This window comes from Tachysurus vachellii, chromosome 7 (genome assembly GCF_030014155.1).
Source record: "Tachysurus vachellii isolate PV-2020 chromosome 7, HZAU_Pvac_v1, whole genome shotgun sequence".
Lineage (NCBI taxonomy): Eukaryota > Metazoa > Chordata > Actinopteri > Siluriformes > Bagridae > Tachysurus > Tachysurus vachellii.
Window position 1 is genome coordinate 11,623,886 of NC_083466.1, and position 23,249 is coordinate 11,647,134.

General features: G+C 36.4%; 1 protein-coding gene across 2 annotated transcripts in view; it reads right to left on the reverse strand.

Moving 5' to 3' along the window:
- Positions 1-1,155: 1,155 nt before the first annotated feature.
- Positions 1,156-23,249, reverse strand: part of dock11 (dedicator of cytokinesis 11) — a 67,113-nt gene continuing 45,019 nt past the window's right edge. For both annotated transcript variants that reach the window (XM_060874312.1, XM_060874311.1), the window contains 17 exons: positions 21,441-21,488; positions 21,205-21,347; positions 20,807-20,922; positions 20,579-20,716; positions 20,228-20,410; positions 19,573-19,686; positions 18,675-18,890; positions 15,749-15,806; positions 15,318-15,424; positions 15,000-15,122; positions 9,536-9,649; positions 7,141-7,287; positions 6,538-6,748; positions 5,401-5,591; positions 4,903-5,000; positions 4,439-4,577; positions 1,156-1,640 (listed from right to left, as the gene is read on the reverse strand). In XM_060874312.1, coding sequence (XP_060730295.1) covers positions 1,551-1,640; positions 4,439-4,577; positions 4,903-5,000; positions 5,401-5,591; positions 6,538-6,748; positions 7,141-7,287; positions 9,536-9,649; positions 15,000-15,122; positions 15,318-15,424; positions 15,749-15,806; positions 18,675-18,890; positions 19,573-19,686; positions 20,228-20,410; positions 20,579-20,716; positions 20,807-20,922; positions 21,205-21,347; positions 21,441-21,488 — 2,236 coding nt within the window. In that variant the 3' untranslated portion in view covers positions 1,156-1,550. The remainder of the gene's footprint in view (positions 1,641-4,438; positions 4,578-4,902; positions 5,001-5,400; positions 5,592-6,537; positions 6,749-7,140; positions 7,288-9,535; positions 9,650-14,999; positions 15,123-15,317; positions 15,425-15,748; positions 15,807-18,674; positions 18,891-19,572; positions 19,687-20,227; positions 20,411-20,578; positions 20,717-20,806; positions 20,923-21,204; positions 21,348-21,440; positions 21,489-23,249) is intronic.

Sequence of the window (23,249 nt, forward strand, 5' to 3'; positions counted from 1 at the left end):
AATCACTTCATTTGATCACCCTTTAACAATGCATTATGATTATATTATATAATACTGAATTATTACCAACAGGCAATAAATTATAAGTTTTCTTCCTCGGATGAAACATGAAACATACATTTAAATTAAAATCTTTTATCCTGATTTTTGTAAAGCTGCCTTGTGACAATGTGCATTGTTAAAAGAATTATAAAAATAAAACCGAATTGAACTGAATAACTTGAAAATACCTAAATTACTACTTTCCAGGCTGTGAAATTGAAAATTCAGTAGTCAAATTATTAGCATGTAATCATCCGTGCAGGACAATTAAAATTAAACCTCAGAAATTCGGAAATAACCACAGTTGTTGACTGGTTCAAAAAAAGGCTTCTGAATAACACATTTGCAGTATTGATTGTCAACTGTCAGTGAACACAAGCCATAGTGGTGCTCTCCTAAATAAGACTTTAATGCAAAGAGGAAACTATCAGTAAAGTGGAGAGGACTTGAAGGTGTAAAATGACAAAAACTCAATAAGGATTGTCAAGATGTATTATTCTGAGCTTCCAGGCACCACCACGCACAAGAATACTACTACTACTACTACTACTACTACTACTACTACTACTACTACTACTACTACTACTAATAATAATAATAATAATAATAATAATAATAATAATAATAATAATAATAATAATAATAATAATAATAGGGGGCACGGTGGCTTAGTGGTTAGCACGTTCGCCTCACACCTCCAGGGTCGGGGTTCGATTCCCGCCTCCACCTTGTGTGTGTGGAGTTTGCATGTTCTCCCCGTGCCTCGGGGGTTTCCTCCGGGTACTCCGGTTTCCTCCCCCGGTCCAAAGACATGCATGGAAGGTTGATTGGCATCTCTGGAAAATTGTCCCTAGTGTGTGAGTGCGTGAGTGAATGAGAGTGTGTGTGTGCCCTGCGATGGGTTGGCACTCCGTCCAGGGTGTATCCTGCCTTGATGCCCGATGACGCCTGAGATAGGCACAGGCTCCCCGTGACCCGAGGTAGTTCGGATAAGCGGTAGAAGATGAATGAATGAATGAATGAATAATAATAATAGTAATAATAGCAGTAATAATATACATTTTTAAATTAATTGAAATGGAGTTGAAATGAATATCAAGAAAGTCACAAAAGTAGCTTATTAAAATGAAGTTGTTTTATTATATTCTACAATATAGTTTAAAATCTCTTTCCTTTCCATTGACCAAATCCATCCATCCACCGTGTTTAATAATAATAATAATAATAATAATAATAATAAAAATGTACAAAATACTACTGACCATTTTCTTAAATATGAAATATTCAGGGACTTTCAGATGTTGGCTGCTGCTTCATGTGATATTGTTAAATATCTATTTATTTTGGGGGAACATGATAGACACATGGTGCAAAATGAAAGAGCAATATGCACTTGTAATAACATGGCACTTTCTTAGAGTCTGACAGAGCGTGCAACTAGACAATGAGAGTATAGATGTGCAGAGATTTGATTCTTAAAGTCTTAAACTTAAGAGATCTTCTTCATTTTAGCTGAAGCCTGTGGACGTTCCACTAATGGCACGGAACACGTGGAGTGAGTTCTGCAAAAGGGAACGCATCTCATCCTCCTCAAAGATCTACGGATTAAAAGACAGGATAAAGTAATTTAAAGAGTTAACAAGCTATTTAAAAACTAGAATGTGATACCATGCAAAGTATACACAAACACAAAGTCAATACAGGAGGTGTAAATGTACTATGAGATACAGTGTGTGTGTGTGTGTGTATATATATACATATATATATATATATATATATATATATATATATATATATATATATATATATATGACATACAAAACTGTTCTGCATGCTTCAAAGTATCAAATTACAATTTGTAGTTGAAACAAAGGTTACCTAGAACTCAATCTACAGAGCATGGCAGCACAGAAAGGGAAAGCAGAGATGTTAGAAAACAGCATAGGAGGAGAAAACATTTTTAAGGCAATTGATAAATACATCATAAACTTGCAGAGAATTTGTCAGATAATCAGATAGCTTTCTTTGTTGGAGAATTTAGACTGAGGTGCTACATCATACTGGTATGTTCTTGCCTTTGGAATATGTTTTGACAAGATCCTATCCTTCACACTTGCACACAAGGCTCTGAATATTTAGGCTAGCTGTAAATAGCTGTGGATTGGCAGTACATTGTCTCTTCTGTAACATTCAATTACTATGTACTATGTTTTAATTAGAGTCAAATTAGAAGTACTGATATTTTTTGCTTCTTTTTACGAGAAGTAAAAGGCTGTGCATGAGAATTCATCTCTGTTCAAATTTCTCATTTTGTAGTGTAAAGTGAAATGTATTTAATTAGAATGTCATGAATCTCCACAGAATAGCCCACAATATTCTGTGTGCATGTGTGTTTTCTCAAACAAATTTTTAAAAATGTAAAGATTTGTGATTGCATAAATATTCAGCCATGTTGCTGTGAAAGACCACATTAGTTCTGGTGCAACTGGCATCAGAATTCATATAATAAAGTTGAATAGAGACCTCATGTGTGCAATTAAAAGGTCACATTATCTTAATTAGAATACACATTTTCCTGGAAGGCCCAAGATTTTGTTCCAGATCATACCTAAATAGCATAATGAAGACAAAGTATGAAAGTAGTAGTATGAAGAATGAAAACAAGTCAATCATTATTAGGGGAGGAACCCACAGTTCAGGTAAGACAAGCAGTTGATAGAACACATCACAAAGATTGGCTTTATGCAAGAGTGGCAAAAAGAGAGATAAGGAACACTCTTTGAGTGATTTCCAGGAATTTGGAAAACTGAATTTGAGTTTGTCAAAAAGTATGTTGGAGAATTGTGTTAAAGGTTCACTGGTCTGGTCTGGAAGAGGTATGGGATGATTTTGAGGGTCACCTTCAAACAGGACAACAACCCTAAGTATTTTACCAGGCAAGTACAGTCAAAACCTAGAACCTGAATATGCCTGGCAAACTGAGGTAAAATTTAACCCTTATTCACTCCTGGTCTAAATACAATCTGACAGAGCTTGAGTAATTTTGCCAAGAAGAATGTGTATGAGAATGAGGAAAATCAGATTGAATGTGGTCGAGATTACACAATCCAAAGCATTATCTGTCATGGGATTAGTGTGACCTCAATGCTATTTCCTATCTTTTCAGGATAGTGGAGACATGTCTGTACAGTACTTGAGATATACAGGTAAATTCTTAATTCTCAAGAAAACTAACTGCCAGGTTTCTGAGTCACCGGTACATTTCACAAGAGATAACCTAAAAAATACCCTAAACAACTTTGTGATACTTCAGTAAGGTGAACCATTCTGGATTGCATAACTGCTGAATGTTTGCTTAACCGACATTACCCATCCTTATACTGTATCTGACAGTCATGCTTCTGGGCTTCCTTAAACAAAGTAGGCAAATCAAACATCTTAGCGCACATCCAGTTAATTATTAGTATACCTGTCTGCATTAGACACTTGGCTAAAGATTTTTTTTTTTGATGATCACTATACCAGACTAATAATAATACCAGAAAAAACATATCAATATCCCTGTCAACAAAGTGCAAATTATTTGATATGACTGAGCCCCTCCTTAACTCACCGGCATTATGCATTTTGTCTTCATATCAATTTTGTCAAAGCCTTAACAACAGACTAATTTATAGGACTAAAAGTGTTTAATAGGACTTATTCTTTATAACACCTACGTTTTATTAAGATGGTGCGTGTGAATCTGTTGTTATCAAGATTAAATAACAAGACATGAAAAAGCATGTGCAGTAAAGATCATCAACAATAACTTTCATGATTTCTCATAGATTCCCAAAAGGTTTGTTGTTCTGCTCCGGCCCAGCATTTAGCATAGCTCTATTAAGTGTTCTTGTGCTAGGGAGTGTTGGAAGCTGAAAAGCAAAGCTGTGGTCTATTCTGCTGTCCATCTGACTAGATTTGAATTTTCCTTTTCCCCTTTTGTAATACAGAGAATACAGTCTTGTAATAAAAACCTAGCTTATTTTTGATGCACATTTAATATTATATACATATGTTATATCAGGCTGAATATAGGTTTTTATCTAAATATAGGTTTTTATATAGGTTTAGTGCTAGCCTAGTGGTTTAGGCATTTGTATTAGTGAACAGAGGGTTGAGAGTTTGATTTCCAGGACCAACAAGCTGCCACTGCTGGGCCCTTGAGAAAGGACTTCAACCATCAATTACTCAGCTGTATAAATTAAATGAGATAAAAGTAAGTTGCTGTGGATAAGTTTATCTGCCAAATGCCAGAAATGTAAAATGTTATCACTGTCATCATTCCACAAATAATACACAATCATTATCAATGGTTCCTACCCCAGACAGAACAAATAATGCTGTAAGTTCTTACCTGTTCATGAATAATTTCAGACAGCTCCTTGACCATGCTTTTAAAGTTGCCCTTAAGCCCCTCGTGATACTCGTACTGGTCCTCTTTAATGATCCGCTCATTGATATCTAAAGCAATACTGCATGCTTGAACAAAGCTCCTGTAAGGAACACAACCACAATCAGGTCTAATATTAACAAATAACAAGCACAATAATATTGAGCTATAGCTGTTTGTCTATAATTATGTTTTTTTCTGAATGTTATCAAATGCAAAATCCAGGTATAGAATACAATCTGTCAGTTGTGAGATTAGGTTGTTACGATAGTCATACATTATAATGAATTTACAATGATAACAGATGCATTTAATGTGTAAGAGCTGCAAAAAGAGATGCATTTATTTTGGGTGAAATCACATTTATAATAATGCAACAATACACAATAATGAAAAGACACAGCTTGAAGAATCAACAGGTTACAGACCTGAATATATCTTTGAGCTCTTTGACTTTTTTATTGGACTGGCCAGACTTGGAATCATCCAGGAAGGCTCTAGCATATGCCATGGGGCCGGCATTGACCTACATCCAAAAAAATAAACCCACCGTAAATCATTTTGGCAATACTTCACTACATAATAGATTTCCAGGCAGCTGTAGCCCAACTCAGCATTACACAGTTTGACATAGAGTGGACGGCAGAAGGCTTACTCATTATGATTTATGAATCATGATAAACGACATTTATATTTACATCTCCTCAGACTTGCTCATCGGGGATAAATACAAACACATTTATATATATCTAATATTAATCTTGAATTTTGTATTACATTAATCTTTATATTATTCTTTATAATAACCTTTTGTTCTATGTTTATGTTCTGTAAAGCTGCTTTGAGACAGTGTCAATTGTAAAAAGCACTATACAAATAAATTTGAATTGAATTGAGTATAACATTTTATTGTGGGGCTTCAGGACCTGCACACTGACACAGCCCTGGAGTTTGAGCTGCAGCTGGATCATATCCACTTCCTGGTTGGAGCAGAGTTTGTTGAGCTCAGTGCTGCGATCCCGCATCTCATCTATAGCCACATCAATGGGCTTCAGGTCCAAATGCTTCTCCCCAACTACATCTATCCTTTTCTTCACATAGGGGAAAGTGTTTGATGCTGTGGATGTGTGCACAAAATTGATACCAGTCAGACATGAGTTATTAGAGGGAATTAAAAAAAAGCTACACCCCAGGTTGAACACCAACATTAATCCTATAATTTGACATCTGATAAACAAGCTGTAGTAAAAGTGACAGACAGCAGGCAAACACAGACCAAACAGAACATCAACACAGATGAGTCAGTTATAAAAAAAAAAAAAATTTTCTCCATACATCAAGGCATGCTGAACACCTGTTATTAATTCCATTTGTGAACGTCACTCATCCGCAACCGAAAGATAAAAACAAAAGCTACGTTCTAAATGACTTGACCCTGTGAATAAACGGCATGTAATTGTAACATAAAAGCAACAGTTTAGGTCAGTTTAAGTGTGTTTAGAAGTCATATAACTAAAGTCAAGAACATACAACTAAATATTTTCAACAATAACACAGTATAATCACTTATAGATGTACAATTTTTATCTAATTTTCCATAATATTGTGTTCCTGATATGATATTTAGCTTGATTTGACATTTCCTTAGATAACAGTTCCATGTAATCATTCCCAATGTTTTACTTCTGCAAGAACAACATACACATTTTGGCTATTATTTAGTGGTTAGACCTAGAAGGGTAGACATAATATAGAATAATGGTGCTGTAGTGCAATATTTAAATATTTAGGCTCATGTTTTTGGCAAATGTGTATAAAATGATGTAATTAGTATTATATGCAGCCTGATATAACCTTATTAAGTTTACAGTTCATCCACTGAACATCAATGACTGTAAACTGATAACATGATGTTTCAATGTCAGTTGATAGGCTGAATTATGAAAGGTGATTTATTTTTTACAGTCTCTGGCATGTATTTTGTGAATAATGCGTTCTTTCCTACATAAACCCTTATTCTGGGAAATCCCAGTGACGCAGCTGATAAAGGCTGCTGTACTCACTCGTAAGAATTGTTCTTCTTTTGCACTGCTCTTCAACCCCTCCGTGTTTCTTCCCTGTGATGGTGTAAGGTGTTTCAAAAACAAACCGGTTGATGTTATGACATTTCTCAAAATCTGTTGTTCTCTCAGCCAGATCTTTCTCATCAAAGTAGGGCTTGACAAATGTGACCTGTATATAAGCGAACTTTGGGTCCAGGTCTTTCTGATTGACCTGTTGAGTAAAGGTGAAGCGAATCTCAATTATATAAAATGTACAATATATAAACTTTGAACAACATTGTTCAACAGGCTTATGGTAACAAACAAGAACTGTTAAAAAAACTGTTAAATGAATTGTTAAATAAAAGTATGGAGGGTACTTCAGGTCTGTGGCCTAGTAAACCAGTGTGGATGTATTTATTTATAAACACTTCAGAAGCAGGATTTTTATTCTGTTATCCATCTTAAAGCAGTAACTACAATGAATTAGCAATTACTGTGAAAAAAAACTAAGCACACAAAATATAATAATTCTTTAGTCTTTTATGGTCTTGCACCGTAACATAGTTGAACAAGCACCAGTTTCCTGTATTGACCTTCTCAGGTCAATGCTGGCATAAGTACCTTATTGGAATCCTGGATGATTTTCACATTCTCTGCTCCAAACTTATCTCCATATAGGCTGAGCAAGCGTTGAGAAATTTCTGACAGGCCAGTGAGCTTTGGCTCTTTGTAAATGTACTCTTTCCCATCCTCCTCTTCAAAGAAGCCCTAACAGGGAAAAAAAAACAATTGCGTGTGAAAAATAACTGAATTTATATGGTAAGATTGGTCAGTGGTAGCTCAGTGGTTAAGATGTGGGTCCTTGAGCAAGGCTCGTCACCTCAACTGCTCAGATGTGTAAATGAGATAAATGTAAGTTGCTCTGGATGAGGGCGTCTGCCAAATGACATCTAGAACAGCAAACTACATAATTAATGGTACATGACAATGGTATATATCAGTGGCAATACTTAAGCAAAAGGGTTTACAATAGTAGTCCATTCAATATTTATGAAGCCAGAATGGAATGTCGTGCAAACGTTATATTATTATAGCTACAATTGTATTAATTACATGGATATTCTTCCACAAAGAGCCGTAAAAGAGCACTAAGCTTGACTGAATTGACTGAATGTATGCCACTGACTATATGCATCATTGGTACTGCACATACTACACAGTATGCTCCTGTTTGGTATTGTATTCAAAACAAACAAAAATGGCTTGTGCAGACAGACTGCTGCAGGGCTATGCAATCATTTGAAATCAGAAGGGAAGGGCAGAAAACATCCGTGGTATGAGACATAATGACTGCTGTGTCTGACCACATGATAAGCCTAAAAGATAAGCAACTTTTGTTTTGAACATTTGTAAAGAAACAAATAGACAGCAATATATCCTTCTGCTTTTACACACTTGTGTAACAGGGTATTGAAATAAACCTTACTACTGTATAAACAGTATGCAAATACAGTATGCATCTTTCACAAAATAACAAAACAGGAAGATATAGGATTCACTTTGCCAGGGGCTTTAAAAGTGCTTTAAAAAAACAACAGAAGGTAATACCAGATGATTAGCCAAACTTGGGGCTGGTGGGCATAGTGCAGTTATTTCCCCAGACCAAAACAAAGATGAGTGCAGAAAGCATGTCACCCAATTCCCAATGCTGTGCTTCTACAAGAAATCTACAAATCTGCAGTATCTAAAGTAATTCTGTGCCCATTTAAACTCATTTGAATCCTGGCTAGCCTTTGTGTGTGTGTGTGTGTGTGTGTGTGTGTGTGTGTGTGTGTGTATAAAAATATATTTAAAAAAAATAATAATAATAATAATTTTATATAGATAGATAGATAGATAGATAGATAGATAGATAGATAGATACTATATTTTGCTGTATTTTGTTAGAATTGTGGATAACTAAAGAAAGTCAGACTGAATGGAACATACTGTAATAATACAAAATTGTTTCATACATCCATATATGGTACATATTTACTATGAATACAGTGTCACTTGAAAGTTTGTAAACCCAAAAGCAGACAACGCAAACTAAATCAAACAAATCAAATAAATAGATTATACTTGATAATTTTTTTATATAAAATATGTTCCAAATAGGCACGGTGGCTTGGTGGTTAGCACGTTCGCCTCACACCTCCAGGGTCAGGGTTCGATTCCCGCCTCCGCCTTGTGTGTGTGGAGTTTGCATGTTCTCCCCGTGCCTCGGGGGTTTCCTCCGGGTACTCCGGTTTCCTCCCCCGGTCCAAAGACATGCATGGTAGGTTGATTGGCATCTCTGAAAAATTGTCCGTAGTGTGTGATTGCATGAGTGAATGAGTGTGTGTGTGTGTGTGCCTTGCGATGGGTTGGCACTCCGTCCAGGGTGTATCCTGCCTTGATGCCCGATGACGCCTGAGATAGGCACAGGCTCCCCGTGACCCGAGGTAGTTCGGATAAGCGGTAGAAAATGAATGAATGAATGAATGTTCCAAATATTATATCTTTGTGAGAGGCAAAATTATGTGAACCACTAGGATTTTTATTTAATTTCAAAGTCCAAAAATCTATAGTCAGGCAGATTCTGTACAAATGGAAGAAAGTTAAGACTCAGAAGTGATCTGTTGTGTCAAAAAGAAACCCAGGGTAACTTCTAAGCAACTAAAGGCTCCTATTACTTTGGCTAATGTTAATGTTCATGAGTCTGCCATCAGGTGTACACTGAACAACCTTGGTGTACAAGGCAGAGAAAGGAGAAAGCCAATACCATCCAAAATAAACATTGATGCCCATGAAGTTCACTAAAGTTCATGTAGACAAGCCACAGGACTATTGGAAAAATTATTTGTGGAAGAATGAGACCAAAATAAAACTGTTTTCTTATAGTACTTCTGATGATGTTTTGGGTCATATTTATGCAGAAATATAGGAATTGTTCACAAACTTTAAAGCAACACTGTATGTCCACTGTACCCACCTGCCCGTAGAAGGCCACTCTGAAGTAGGTCCCCAGCAGACGGCGACCTGTCTGCATAACTTCTAATATTTTAGAATATGCTCTCTGTAGGGTGTCATACAGCCGCCTGAGCTTCTACAAAATAGAAAATACAGGCAAATTATTGATGCAAGTGTATACAAAAAAGGAAATAACTTACTAGCAAATGGTCCAAGCAGTTAATATTTTGCACTGCAAAACTATATACACATGAACTATGTACAATTGGTAGGAAGAAATCAGAGAACCCCACACAAACATCTCGGCACAGTAAATCACTTGGGTAATTAGAGGGCCACACACAGACTTGCAACCAAAGAGATCTCTATCTCACTCCCTTGCAAATTGTACTATCCTCTTTACGATTTAAGGAAAAATACTGGTAGTCACATACCTATCATCCCCTGTTGCTGTGTTTACTACCTAAATTTGTTCATCTGGATATAGTACACAGAGAGTACTATAGTACTCCAGAGTCCCTGTTTTGACCTTGAGTTAAAGTTACGATCAGTGTGGGTGTGCTCTGGGTTCTACATTTTTCTCCCTGCACTAAATCACCCCATGTGGCATATGTGTGTGTGTGTGTCTGTGTGTGCGTGCATGTGCATGATGGCCTGCGACTCATCCAGGGTGTATTCCACTGCTATTGTTCTTGGGATAAGTTCAGGATACACCACAAACCTGACCAGGATAAATTGGTCAATTGCAATCATTATGTACTGAAAGTAACTTTCCCCCAATATGATTTTGTCTCAGGTCCGAAGCCAGCTACCTTACTGTCTGTATTTAAAGTTGATTGTGACTTAGCAATGTTACATACCTGCTGATGTTTAGTTCACCAAATGAATATTTATACTTTTGAAAGCATTCTTTCACATGCTTTATTTTATATTAAATCTATTCTTATATAATTTGTAAAGAAGAATGGATTATGAGGACATAGGTCATGCTGATATAAACATGCCACAGCTATATTTATGAGACCGTAGAAAGGATCCATATATAGAAATCTAGGCTTTGTTTACAACTGCTTTCTATAAACATATTAAGAGGCAGTGCTGGTTAGAGGTACAACAGGAATCATGAGAACATATTAGTTACTTAGTGGTTTCCTTTCTGATTTTGACAACCCAAATGAAGTCAATGGAGCTAACAGGGTCAGACTTCTATTTTAAAAAATGGCTAAGTCTCTTAACTTAAAATAATAAACTAAAAAATAAACTACTTGGAATGTGGCTGAATGTTATATATACGCAGCCACAACATAGGTTAGTCTAGGTCTATTTAGTATTGAAATGCTGTTATTTATATAGTAACATGCCGTCACACTCCATGGACCAATTCCTGTATTAAAGTATAACTTTTTTGCAATATAAAGGAAGAGATTTTAGCTTAGATTAAGCTTACACAATAACACATGGTGGACAATCAAAAGAGGCCACCGCCAAAGTTAAACAACCACATGCAAAACAAAAGGAACCCAAAATTTAAAGGCAGGCAAGACTTTAGACCAGGGGTCACCAACGCGGTGCCCGCGGGACACTTTCCCTTAAGGAACACTTTCCCTTAAGGAACACTTAAGGCGCCCGCGAGGCACGTTCTAAAATAGCACTGGTCAAAATATAGCTACGCCTAAAAAACTTTTCTTGCTGTAGTTTTTGAATAAAAAAACGCTTGCATTAACGTAGATTTTAAAATGACAATATTTAATTTCATTTTATTTAATTAAAAAAAATTAAAACAAAAATGTTTTATGTACATAATGAACTCTGGCCTTTTCTGAAGTCAAATGTCAATATTGCGCGCACATCACGTCCGACTCCTGACACATGGAAGTGGTGCAGCAACGGTGAGGAGTTAGTTGTGATTTACCCCCCAAAAAATGGCAGAAAAGCGACAGAAAACATACCATTTTCACAGTGTTTGGGAAGAAGAGTTCTTTTTACGTCAGTCAAAGAAAAGTGTGTGTGTCTCATTTGCGGGACGACTGTTGCGACAGCACAGCGGCACAATGTGGCGAGACACTTCAGTCTGCGTCACGAAAGTTTCAATGCTAACTACAAACCCGGCAGCGCATTAAGGACAGAAAAAGCCGTTACAAATCCTTTCATGCAAGTGGACATGACATGCACTGCTGAGCAACTAAGTGCTCTGTTCAAATTGGATGCAAGACAGGTAGAGATAGAAATCCTAACGTTGCAAAATGACCTCCACCTCAAAGCCCATCAGTCTGCATCAAACTTTTGGTGCATTGTGGACACAAAAGTACAGTGGTGTACAGTATGCACAGCAGCTATGAAAGTTGCCTGCCTTTTTGGTTCACCCTATCTCTGTGAATCAGCCTTTTCTAAAATTAACTTTATCAAGAACAAACACAGAACACGCCTTAACTGATGCACATTTACAAGACTCACTCTGACTTGCAGTGTCAAATTATTCACCAGATTACAGTACACTGGTGAGCAGAATGCAGTGCCAGGCTTCCCACTAACAGACATTTACAGACAAAGAAGAGATAACATGTGTTCATTGAAAACACCATAACATTAAACTAAAAATGGTGCACAGAAATGTGAACATTTTTGAAAAAGACTAAATTACTTGTGAATATTCCTTCCATCATTGTTGTATAAATCATTGTTAATAATTGTGGAGAATAATTAACATTGACATGTGAGCAGTCTCTTCACCATATTATTATTATTATTATTATTATTATTATTATTATTATTATTATTATTAAAAAGTGATCTGTGCAATTTTGCTCTTGAGGAAGTTTGTATCAAACCGGTAGCCCTTTCGTACTACTCATTTCCCTTGAAGTACAGTAGCCCTCAGTCTTAAAAAGGTTGGTGACCCCTGCTTTAGACGCTATTACAATACCTATGCAGAAACAATCTGGCTGCCATGGAGGTATAAACTATGCATGTGAGTTGTATAATCTGAATGGAGCACAGAAATTGGACTTTGGCAGCAGTATAACCTTAGTTTAAATATGTATTACATTAGTGGTATAAATAGTGATGTAACTTTTTTGGGCATAGGTCATATTCACTTTGAATACGACCAAATAAATTGTTAGACTAAGTAACGTGCACAACCATGACCTCAATTGATGTGGTGTTTATATACAAAGATCTGCAAAATGTGTGGAGAAATTTAAAACCAATTATAGCATTACAGTACTGTGTGCCTTTTAAATCATGACTAATTCATTGAATGTGCCATGAATGTACACAAGTAAAGGTAATTAATGCAAATATTACAGCCAACTGAGCTCCAGGGCCTTAGCCAAGGTTCTGACTACTTGTTGTAACTAACAAATTTTGCAATACCTAATGTATACTCTTTATTATACAAACTTAATAGGCTTTTCTATCATCAATTAAATTACAGTATTTATTTGTTTATTTTGTAATTGGTTTAGATCTGCTGAAGGTTTTCTAATTTTTATTAAAATGTTGTAAAAAATTGTTTTTTTTTTGAGGAAGCAAAAAGTGCTTCCTGTGTGTAATATGCTGCAAAAGCAGTATGTTGTAATGGCAACAGTGCTCACAGTTTTGCAACGCTGTAGGTGTAGTCTTGAGAAATGTGTTCATGCAACTGCAATAAAACTGAGAATTAAGTTAAATCTATGGTTCACATTAAAGTGGACATGGAGACAGCTGCTCATAAAGATACAAATGATACAAGCTGAATGATAAAGCTACAAATCTTCTAAATGTTCATGCAGTGTGTTTACATAAAAGCTGACCCAGCGGAGTTTCAATAGCTACGTTAGGCATTCTGATGTCTAGAAATTATTTCATGACATGCTGGCATAACTCTGTTCACTGATGCACATTTACAAGACTCACTCTGACTTGCAGTGTCAAATTATTCACCAGATTACAGTACACTGGTGAGCAGAATGCAGTGCCAGGCTTCCCACTAACAGACATTTACAGACAAAGAAGAGATAACATGTGTTCATTGAAAACACCATAACATTAAACTAAAAATGGTGCACAGAAATGTGAACATTTTTGAAAAAGACTAAATTACTTGTGAATATTCCTTCCATCATTGTTGTATAAATCATTGTTAATAATTGTGGAGAATAATTAACATTGACATGTGAGCAGTCTCTTCACCATATTATTATTATTATTATTATTATTATTATTATTATTATTATTATTATTAAAAAGTGATCTGTGCAATTTTGCTCTTGAGGAAGTTTGTATCAAACCGGTAGCCCTTTCGTACTACTCATTTCCCTTGAAGTACAGTAGCCCTCAGTCTTAAAAAGGTTGGTGACCCCTGCTTTAGACGCTATTACAATACCTATGCAGAAACAATCTGGCTGCCATGGAGGTATAAACTATGCATGTGAGTTGTATAATCTGAATGGAGCACAGAAATTGGACTTTGGCAGCAGTATAACCTTAGTTTAAATATGTATTACATTAGTGGTATAAATAGTGATGTAACTTTTTTGGGCATAGGTCATATTCACTTTGAATACGACCAAATAAATTGTTAGACTAAGTAACGTGCACAACCATGACCTCAATTGATGTGGTGTTTATATACAAAGATCTGCAAAATGTGTGGAGAAATTTAAAACCAATTATAGCATTACAGTACTGTGTGCCTTTTAAATCATGACTAATTCATTGAATGTGCCATGAATGTACACAAGTAAAGGTAATTAATGCAAATATTACAGCCAACTGAGCTCCAGGGCCTTAGCCAAGGTTCTGACTACTTGTTGTAACTAACAAATTTTGCAATACCTAATGTATACTCTTTATTATACAAACTTAATAGGCTTTTCTATCATCAATTAAATTACAGTATTTATTTGTTTATTTTGTAATTGGTTTAGATCTGCTGAAGGTTTTCTAATTTTTATTAAAATGTTGTAAAAAATGTTTTTTTTTTTGAGGAAGCAAAAAGTGCTTCCTGTGTGTAATATGCTGCAAAAGCAGTATGTTGTAATGGCAACAGTGCTCACAGTTTTGCAACGCTGTAGGTGTAGTCTTGAGAAATGTGTTCATGCAACTGCAATAAAACTGAGAATTAAGTTAAATCTATGGTTCACATTAAAGTGGACATGGAGACAGCTGCTCATAAAGATACAAATGATACAAGCTGAATGATAAAGCTACAAATCTTCTAAATGTTCATGCAGTGTGTTTACATAAAAGCTGACCCAGCGGAGTTTCAATAGCTACGTTAGGCATTCTGATGTCTAGAAATTATTTCATGACATGCTGGCATAACTCTGTTCTGCTCTAATGGTGTGTATATCTAACCACAAATAAACAATAGGGATAGCGCTATTGTGCTACAGTGTTAAGGATATTCTCCTTTAGACGCCAGCATATGTACAGTACAGGTGGCAGTTGGACCTACAGTAGAGTTACACTATAAGTAAACTTCTGTTTTTAATTTCTCTTACCTCAAACTCATGCCGCTTTTCATAGATTGGAATAATGAGCCGTGCAAGATGTGTGATAAGCTCAAACCTTTCAGCTTTCCAGAGGCCTTCTACGCATACCTCCAGCTGCTCTACCAGAACATCCTGTTACACACACACACACCAAATTAATTGTGCTATTATTCTTTAAAAATGTTTCTCAATAGCAACGAACAAAACCAAAACCTGTTCACCTTTGTCTAATACAACTTTCTCTTTCTTCAGAAACACACCAGACTGTAAACTATCTCCATTTCTGCATATTGCTTCGGATTTATATTGCCATTTAAGATATTTTACCTCACTGTAGTATACATCTTGCATGCCTGAGTCTTCTTTCATGGCAGCCTCCTCCTCTATGTTAAGAGTGATCTTTTTAAAAGCTGCCAGCCCACTCGGGAACAGCTCTAAGACCAGAAAGTGACAATATACTATAGTAAACAATGGTATAAATCATACCTCTGCAAAACCTGTGCCAGTAGGTACATCACTTTTGATTTGCATTCCATACTTTGCATACCATATATACCAATATAATGTGTATATTGTACTTCTAAACCACAAGACAGATCATTACGGTATTACATTTTGCATATTGAATTAAAAATTGCTAAATGACTAGGTATTGTATTTTGTTTCAGAACAATTGACCAGTGTTGCAAGTCTTTCTGTAAGAATTTGCATTCCTCCTGTCAGGTCGGAGAAGGACATGAATAGAAAAGAACACTTACTTTTTCTGAACAAATACTCTGCCACTAAAGCTGCAATGTGGACATAACACATAGCTGCCTGTGGACACAAAAGATTAAGCAACTGAAGTTAGAGTCTGTTTCAAAGAAGTCATGTGAACACATTCAGCAAAATAGCATAATTAATAACTTTAAATGTTGAAATGGGCTCATACACAAGTGTGTGTGTGTTACCAATTAAATGCAGGAAGACTTACAAGAAGTAACTTTCTCTTTGCCTTTCACCATATATTTTTGTTCAACATTAAAGTTTGCATATGCAAACAAACATTGTCTATAGGAAATACCCGTTTGTGTTACACAGATAAAGGTTTAGTTAATGAAATGAGCTCAGTATGATGGATTGCATGAAGAAGGCCATTAGACGCTGGGATGGGTTATTAGGTTGTCTCCAAACAATTTGAAATTCATTAGTTTACAGTGCAAATGACTGCCAACTGTCCACAAGGCTCTCATTTAAAAACAATCTTCCCATGAGTGGGCGTTCCCACTTAGTCCAGCAAACTCAGTCCAGGGTCAGAAGAAAAAAAGGCCAACATCATGTAACCTACAAGCTTCTGCAAGCACATTAAATATTTTTGATGACAGCATAATCAGAAAAAGACAATTTTGGCTTTTATTAAACTGTGTCTATGAAAAAGCCCTTTCACGCCAAAACAAATATTGTCGCATGGCTTAGGTTTGCAAAATTGCATGTTCTGGATTTATATAAAGTGGACTGCTAAGAACAAGGAGGAGATGTTTGGTCATCGTGCACAGCACTGTGTTTGTGATGATACGCTATGTTTTGTTTTCATCAAACACCTCACCAACTGTCTAGCATGATGGTGAAGGGCTGATGATCTGGATTTGTTTCCAAGCCACATAATCTGGGAAACATGCAATCATTAAGACTACAATAAACTCCACTTTATACCAGAATATTCTTGAGACTAATATAAGCTTGATTAAAATTGGGGTGTGTTACAGTACAATGATTCCAAACAAGGCAGGAGGTCCACATCTGAATTTGGTAAAGGAGACAAAATAAATGTACTGGAATGGCCATGTCAAAGTCCAGACCTGAACCCCAATGAGAGACTGGGGTTATGAGAGACTGTTAGGATCTACAGTATACACAGAGCTGTACATAAACAAATGTCCTCACACTTCAGTGAACTGAAGCAACGATTCAAGATGTGTGGGCCAGAATATTATTAAATACAAAGTCCTATAGAAAATGTTTACTTCATTTTGCTAAAGGTGGTTGTACATGTTACAGAATTATAGTGTTTTCTTATTTTTTCCCACCTGGTCTCAGAATGTTGGTTTACATTTTGTGAAAAAATGACTATATTGAAATCTGTTATTTGTTTTGTTATAATAGATATGCACTGCAACATATTTATAACACAAAACATAATAGCAATTAAACAGATCTACAAGAGAAGTACAGAACAGTTAGAAGGTTTTTTCCCTACTTCTATTGGCACATCACACCTGTTTGAACATGCCCTTTACGTGACTGGAATGCATCAAAATAATACAGTACATAATATAAGGATTGTGCAAAAGTCAAGAGACTTTTTTTTTTTAATTATATGGCAATTCAGTCTGTTTTGGTAATAATTATTTTCTGGGAAACAATATTGGAAAATATCCTACATTCATTCCATTTCAGTCACAGTGCCATGTAGGACTTAATTATGCAGGCCAACGTAAAATTTCAATATTACAAATATCTGTGTAAGTATTTTATGGCGTTGTAGGGCAATTTAAAATTTTCTCACCATTATTGCTTGTCATCATATTATTCATTTGTAATATAATTAATAACTAGATTTGTAAAGTTTGTCGTGACAAACATTGATGTTGGCTTTGATGATGCAAGTATTTGCAAAGGCCGGTGCTCTTTGGTGGCGAGTGGACATAAGGGTCAGTGTTACTTTTGGAAGCAAGTAAACAGAAAGCTAGGGTGCCAAAACATTTGGCGGTAAGTAGAGACGAGCATGTGACATCAATCAGAATACCCGTGAGGAAGTTCCCCTCATTGTTCTGAGTGTTTTGATATGTCACATGTCCATGTTGTAAAAAGTTTTTTGATTTTGCATATTTTGGGGGCGGGGCTGCAGCACAACCGGAAGGCCAGTCGGTACACCAATTTAAAACTTTGTTCAGAGTATCACTCTAAAGGAGCTGGCCAAGTTTGGTGTTGATAGTTCGAAAGCTTGTCGAGTTATAAACCTCCAAAGTTTATAATGGGAGTCTATGGGAAAAAAGGCCACTTTGAGACCCGGTACCGGAAGTACCGGTACTCGGTTCGCTTATAAAAGTAATAGCAACAGACTTCAGACCAGAGTCTACAACATATCCGAATTTGGTTCATGTGGCTCGAAAGCCCTAGGAGGAGTTACTCTTGATAAATTTTTGTTTAAGCTTAAATAGGAAAACAGAATTTTGGCTTCTACAAAGCCAACATACTGTAACTATTTGATTGAAAACAAAAGGGTCTTCTCTGATCTTTGGACAGTACATGGAGTGTAGTTAAAGTTTCAAGGTTTCCAGAGAAACAAGATATATAACATTTGACTGACTATAGTTAGAATGTCACTTTACTCTTACCAAGCTGTCAGCTCTCTGTGCTATAAACTGAGCAATGCTGCTCAATCAACTCAAGTTCTGTGATAGTGAGGAAAGGGTTGTTATGGCTAGCAGAGGAGATGGAATGCCTTACTGATAGACTGGCTTTTATAGGACAGGAGCCTGAAGACTGTAAGTAGCTTACCTTTGTGGTGTGCGCACTCGCAGTGATGTGTCATATACTGTAGCTACAAATCATGTTTGCAGGTTTTCATATGCAAATATGAACCCTGTGTTACTGTAGTGTATTGTTTTTTATTTACATACAGAACTTATACACTATACACACCTCTGAGCTGTCTCCATTTTTGAGATGAGCACGTGCCATGCTATCCAACCAGGTGCGTCTGAGTTCGGGTGTGCTGGCATAGGAGCGGGCCAGACTGTACTGCAGATCCAACAGCATTTCTGGGTCCTTCTCGTGCTCACGCATTTGAGCTGTGGCCATCAGCACGGTACGGATGCGCTTTGTAAGGCCCTTCACTTCTGATGGAAGTGATGTAGACTAAATTCGCAAGCAGATTAAAAAAATCATTAGATTTGAATATATGTGTATTAAAAATACTTTAATTTAGTAATGAATATCATACTTAGCAACAAGTTAGCCAATACTATCTGTAATCACATGTTAACTCAACAGCCTCTACTTTTAAGAAGAATGGCTAAGAAGAATCAAAGCTTGAAAAATTGCAAAGCAAACGGAAACTCTTTTGTCCTGTTATCTCTCTCATGGCAGAAAACCTGCTGACTTAAAAAGTGTAAAACTGGATCATCTTTCAATAAGAGTTAAATAAACATCCTCTTACAGAAAACTTTGCCATGTCAACAAAAACGTTTGATTTGTCAGGCGAATAACACCCTGCAAATGAGATGCAACTTTAGAGACATTAAAGTTGTTGCTACAGAAAATTGTATTAGATCAAGTGCATTAACATAAAGCTAAGTTGAATTACAGTTGGTAGAATTTCTTCATCACTGATTAAGTCAATATCTTCTGACCTAAACAGACTAGTAAATTCACCAGGGCTGTGGTACAAGATACAATTAAAATTCATTAAACAGTTGGGAGTCCTGCCTCATTCAACATTTGGCTGAACATGAAAGAGGATCATGAAGATGATATAAATTGAAGAGGAAGAGGAACTTGGTCAATACATGTTCTAGCTTGAATATTTCGTGATATATACCTTCATGGCCTTGTCACTGTTGGCAAAGTTGTTGATGATGGATAATGACTCCTGGAAGCGTGAACTTCCTGTCAGAGCTACATCTGCAATTAGCTGGCTCACAGCAATGATGATCTGGAAAAGAGGAAAAACCCAAACAATCAAACATAAAATGAAGTGAATACACTTACATAACTAACAAACTAAGGTTCTAAGGCAACCAATTATGGATATTTCTGAAAACTAAACACTTTACAGTGAAATGTCAGGATAGTGCTACAGCATACAAAGACATTCTAGACAATTTCATCCTTCCAACTTCGAGGCAACAGCTTGAGCCAATTTGGCTGTGAGGGCCATGTGTCCAAATACTTTTTGCAGTATAGTGTTAAACATGTGAAGTGAGCCTTTGATGGACATAGTGAATACAGTGCCTTGGTGAGAGGGATCTTAACATTCTACAAACATAACATTCTATCCTTTATAATCAGTGAAATATTTTTTTGGCTACCAATCTTCTATTTTCCTTTCACAACTGTTAAATTGTTTTTTAGAAGGCTGACAAAAACACTCAATGCTATGGTGGCCTGCTAAGCTGATTAACGTAAAAAGCCTTGTTGTTGTAGGAATGTGGAGAAACTTCACAGACAAAAAAAAACACTCCCTCCTACTGTACCTGTAAGTGCATGCGCAGAAAGCTCTTCCTCTTGGTGTAATCAAAGTTGTTCTTCATAAGGATGTAGAGCAGACCTGCTGCTTCCCAACGTACACTCCCCAGTTTGGACATGCAACACTTTAGCACCTCGTAACACAGCAAGCCACACAAGGTCACACGGCCCTTAAAGAGAGTCACCTGAAACTAAGACATGGCACCGTCCAAAAATGATTAAATCTCCATTTCACAAATAAATAACATAATTATTACTTCAGGTTTAAAAAAACAACAGAATAAACATATACATAGCTAAATGTAGACAAAATATGTTTAGTTCACTATACACTTCACTGGGTAAGTGTGTGTGTTCACCTTGGATATAAAGGCTCTCAGAGACGAAAAGACATGTTTGAGCGCCACTTCTGATTGTCCAACTTTTAGGAAGGTTAGATAAATGTCGAACACTTTCTTCATAAGATTGTTGTGGCCGTCACTCTCCAGGAGCTGGTTCTGTAGGCACCAGTTTGAAAACATAATAATTCACACAACCCAATAAGCAACAAAAACAAATCAACAGAAACTAGAGATTATTTGTGTTACCTTAAAGCTCTGAATGAAGAGAGAGAGAGTGTCAAGCACAATGAGGCAAGACTCTGTAGAGATGTTACCCTCTAACAAGGCCTGATGGTTCATTTCTGCTTCTGTGGAGCCGCCACCTAGAATATATCACTCAGTTGTATATGTAGTGTATTTGTTACGTGCTGAAGTTTTTTTTAATGGTAACAAAGGAAAAATAAAAATAAAACAAAGGAGATTAATGAGGAGATTATGACTTATGCCTAGATGAGTTATGCCTAGACAAGACTAGAACCAAATTTTTGGCAATAGCTATATTATATTATGATGTATATTATGTGCTTTCTTTTGTATAGAGCTTTATCACAGAGCCTTGAAGAATTCTTTTCCTGTTGTCTTGTGTCAGGAATGATGCTCAGTACCTGTGTTGAGTGTATGAGAGGCCTCCAGGGTGTTAAACTGCTGCAGGCTGGCCTGCATGAGGCTGGAGCGGCCCCGCATCACAGGCATCGTCTGAGACTTCCTGCCTGAGGAGAAGGCCCTTGACACCCAAGATTCCTGACACCTACACAGACACACACACACATACAATGTTATAGCTTGTATTTCTGAAAACTCATTTATCATTCCTTATTAAATGACAAACTAATATTCTTACCTATTTATGTACCTCTTACCAGCATAACGGAACTGAACCAGACAAATCCTGCCCAAAACATAACAGATAACATATAAATACAACATTTTGCATCAGAATTGCAATGAGCTCAGGTAGAAATTTGGTGGAAATAAAAAACAATTCTTCAGTTTATGAAGAAATGTCTTTGTGTTTAAATACCTAAATCTCATACTGAAAATAAATAAACTGAAGTCAATTTTTTATTCTAAGAAATAGAATAAGCATCGATCTGCAGAATGTATATGTCGAGATTTAAATTGCCGTAGTGTTGAGTTGGACAGAAGTGGAGTTTCATGCTGAATGCTGTACAGTATCAGTTAAAGGTTAAACTTTAGCATGCAGGGTGTTTATGAAATGTATGAGAGCTGCCCTAAGCTCCCCTGAGCTGGATCTTCATGTAGTCCCCTATTTGGATGAATAGCTGTGACTCACGCAAAGACTTTGTAAATAACAGAAATGAAACTGAACTTGTAGCCTACAAAATCCTTTAAAAAAAAAAAAACAACAAGATCTGACAATCATAACAATGTCCTCAAAACTGTGGTGATTACTGCAAGATTTTCAGGAAACAGTAATAGTAGTAATAGCAGGGTGGACCGACGTCTCAGTCGTAATATTTTACATCAACTGGAAAATCACAATCACAAGCAACATTGAGGTGGACAAACAAACTCTGGAAGTGGGTGGGTCATCAGAGACATCCTGTTTCTTGAAAGCTACCAGGGCTGATACAAACAGACAGCAGATGTGGTCTCTCACAGCAAGCCTATAACCGGAAACTGCCAATTCGAAACTATGCCGTTTCACATCATTTGAAACACCTACTGCAAAGGATAAGTTGATCTGTTTGCAAACAGGCAGAGGTCATCAACAGGTTACGGAGAGAAACAGGATGCGTTGACACACACTTGGTCAAATCGATCACCATATTCCTTCCCACCAGTGTTAGTGTTACAGATGACATTGCAGCTGTTGCTGCTAACAGACTGTCAGTGTTACTGATTTGGCGTATTCACCCACTGCTCCTCATACTAGACCTGTACTGGATTAACAAGCACAACATACCAAGTACACCTTGTACTAAAGTAGGCAAGTGAATATTCACAGTATGCACTAACGATGTGTCACAGCAATCAGCCAGGACTCGACAAGCTTGATATCAGTACATATCATGACAGCATTCTGATGTGGTAGCAGATCTTATATATAGCAGATACTGCATTCATTGTAATATCCGATTATATTAACAGATTAAATTTCTTTCTACAGATTTGCACAATAACGCACAATATATTTCGATAAACTATTCAGTACAAGGCAAGATAAGTCAAGATGCAGTTAAGCAGGTTCACTTGAACAACATCTGATATATACAGTATATCACATACACATCTTGAGTTCTTGAGTTTGCCCTTCATTTATATATACAGTTCAAATACAGTTAGAATTCACTTCACATTCAATTGATGATGTAGGCTGTCTACTTATTAATAGAACAGCTTTAATTTATTAATAAATAAAGAGCTTTCCCTGACTTTGTTATGCAGATAAAATATAAAATATAATAAAGATAGGATATAAAGGTACATAACATTTGTTGTAACTTATTAGGAAAGCTATTACATATAACCTTAGCATTGTTAGCAGCACAAGAGTTACAAACATTTCTATGAAGGCAGTTTATCTATAAATGTATCTACTTGATTGGTCTGATGAAGCTGGCACTCTTAAAAAATCATTACATTATAAATATAAATATTGCTCCTGGTAGGCTTGATAAACAGATAA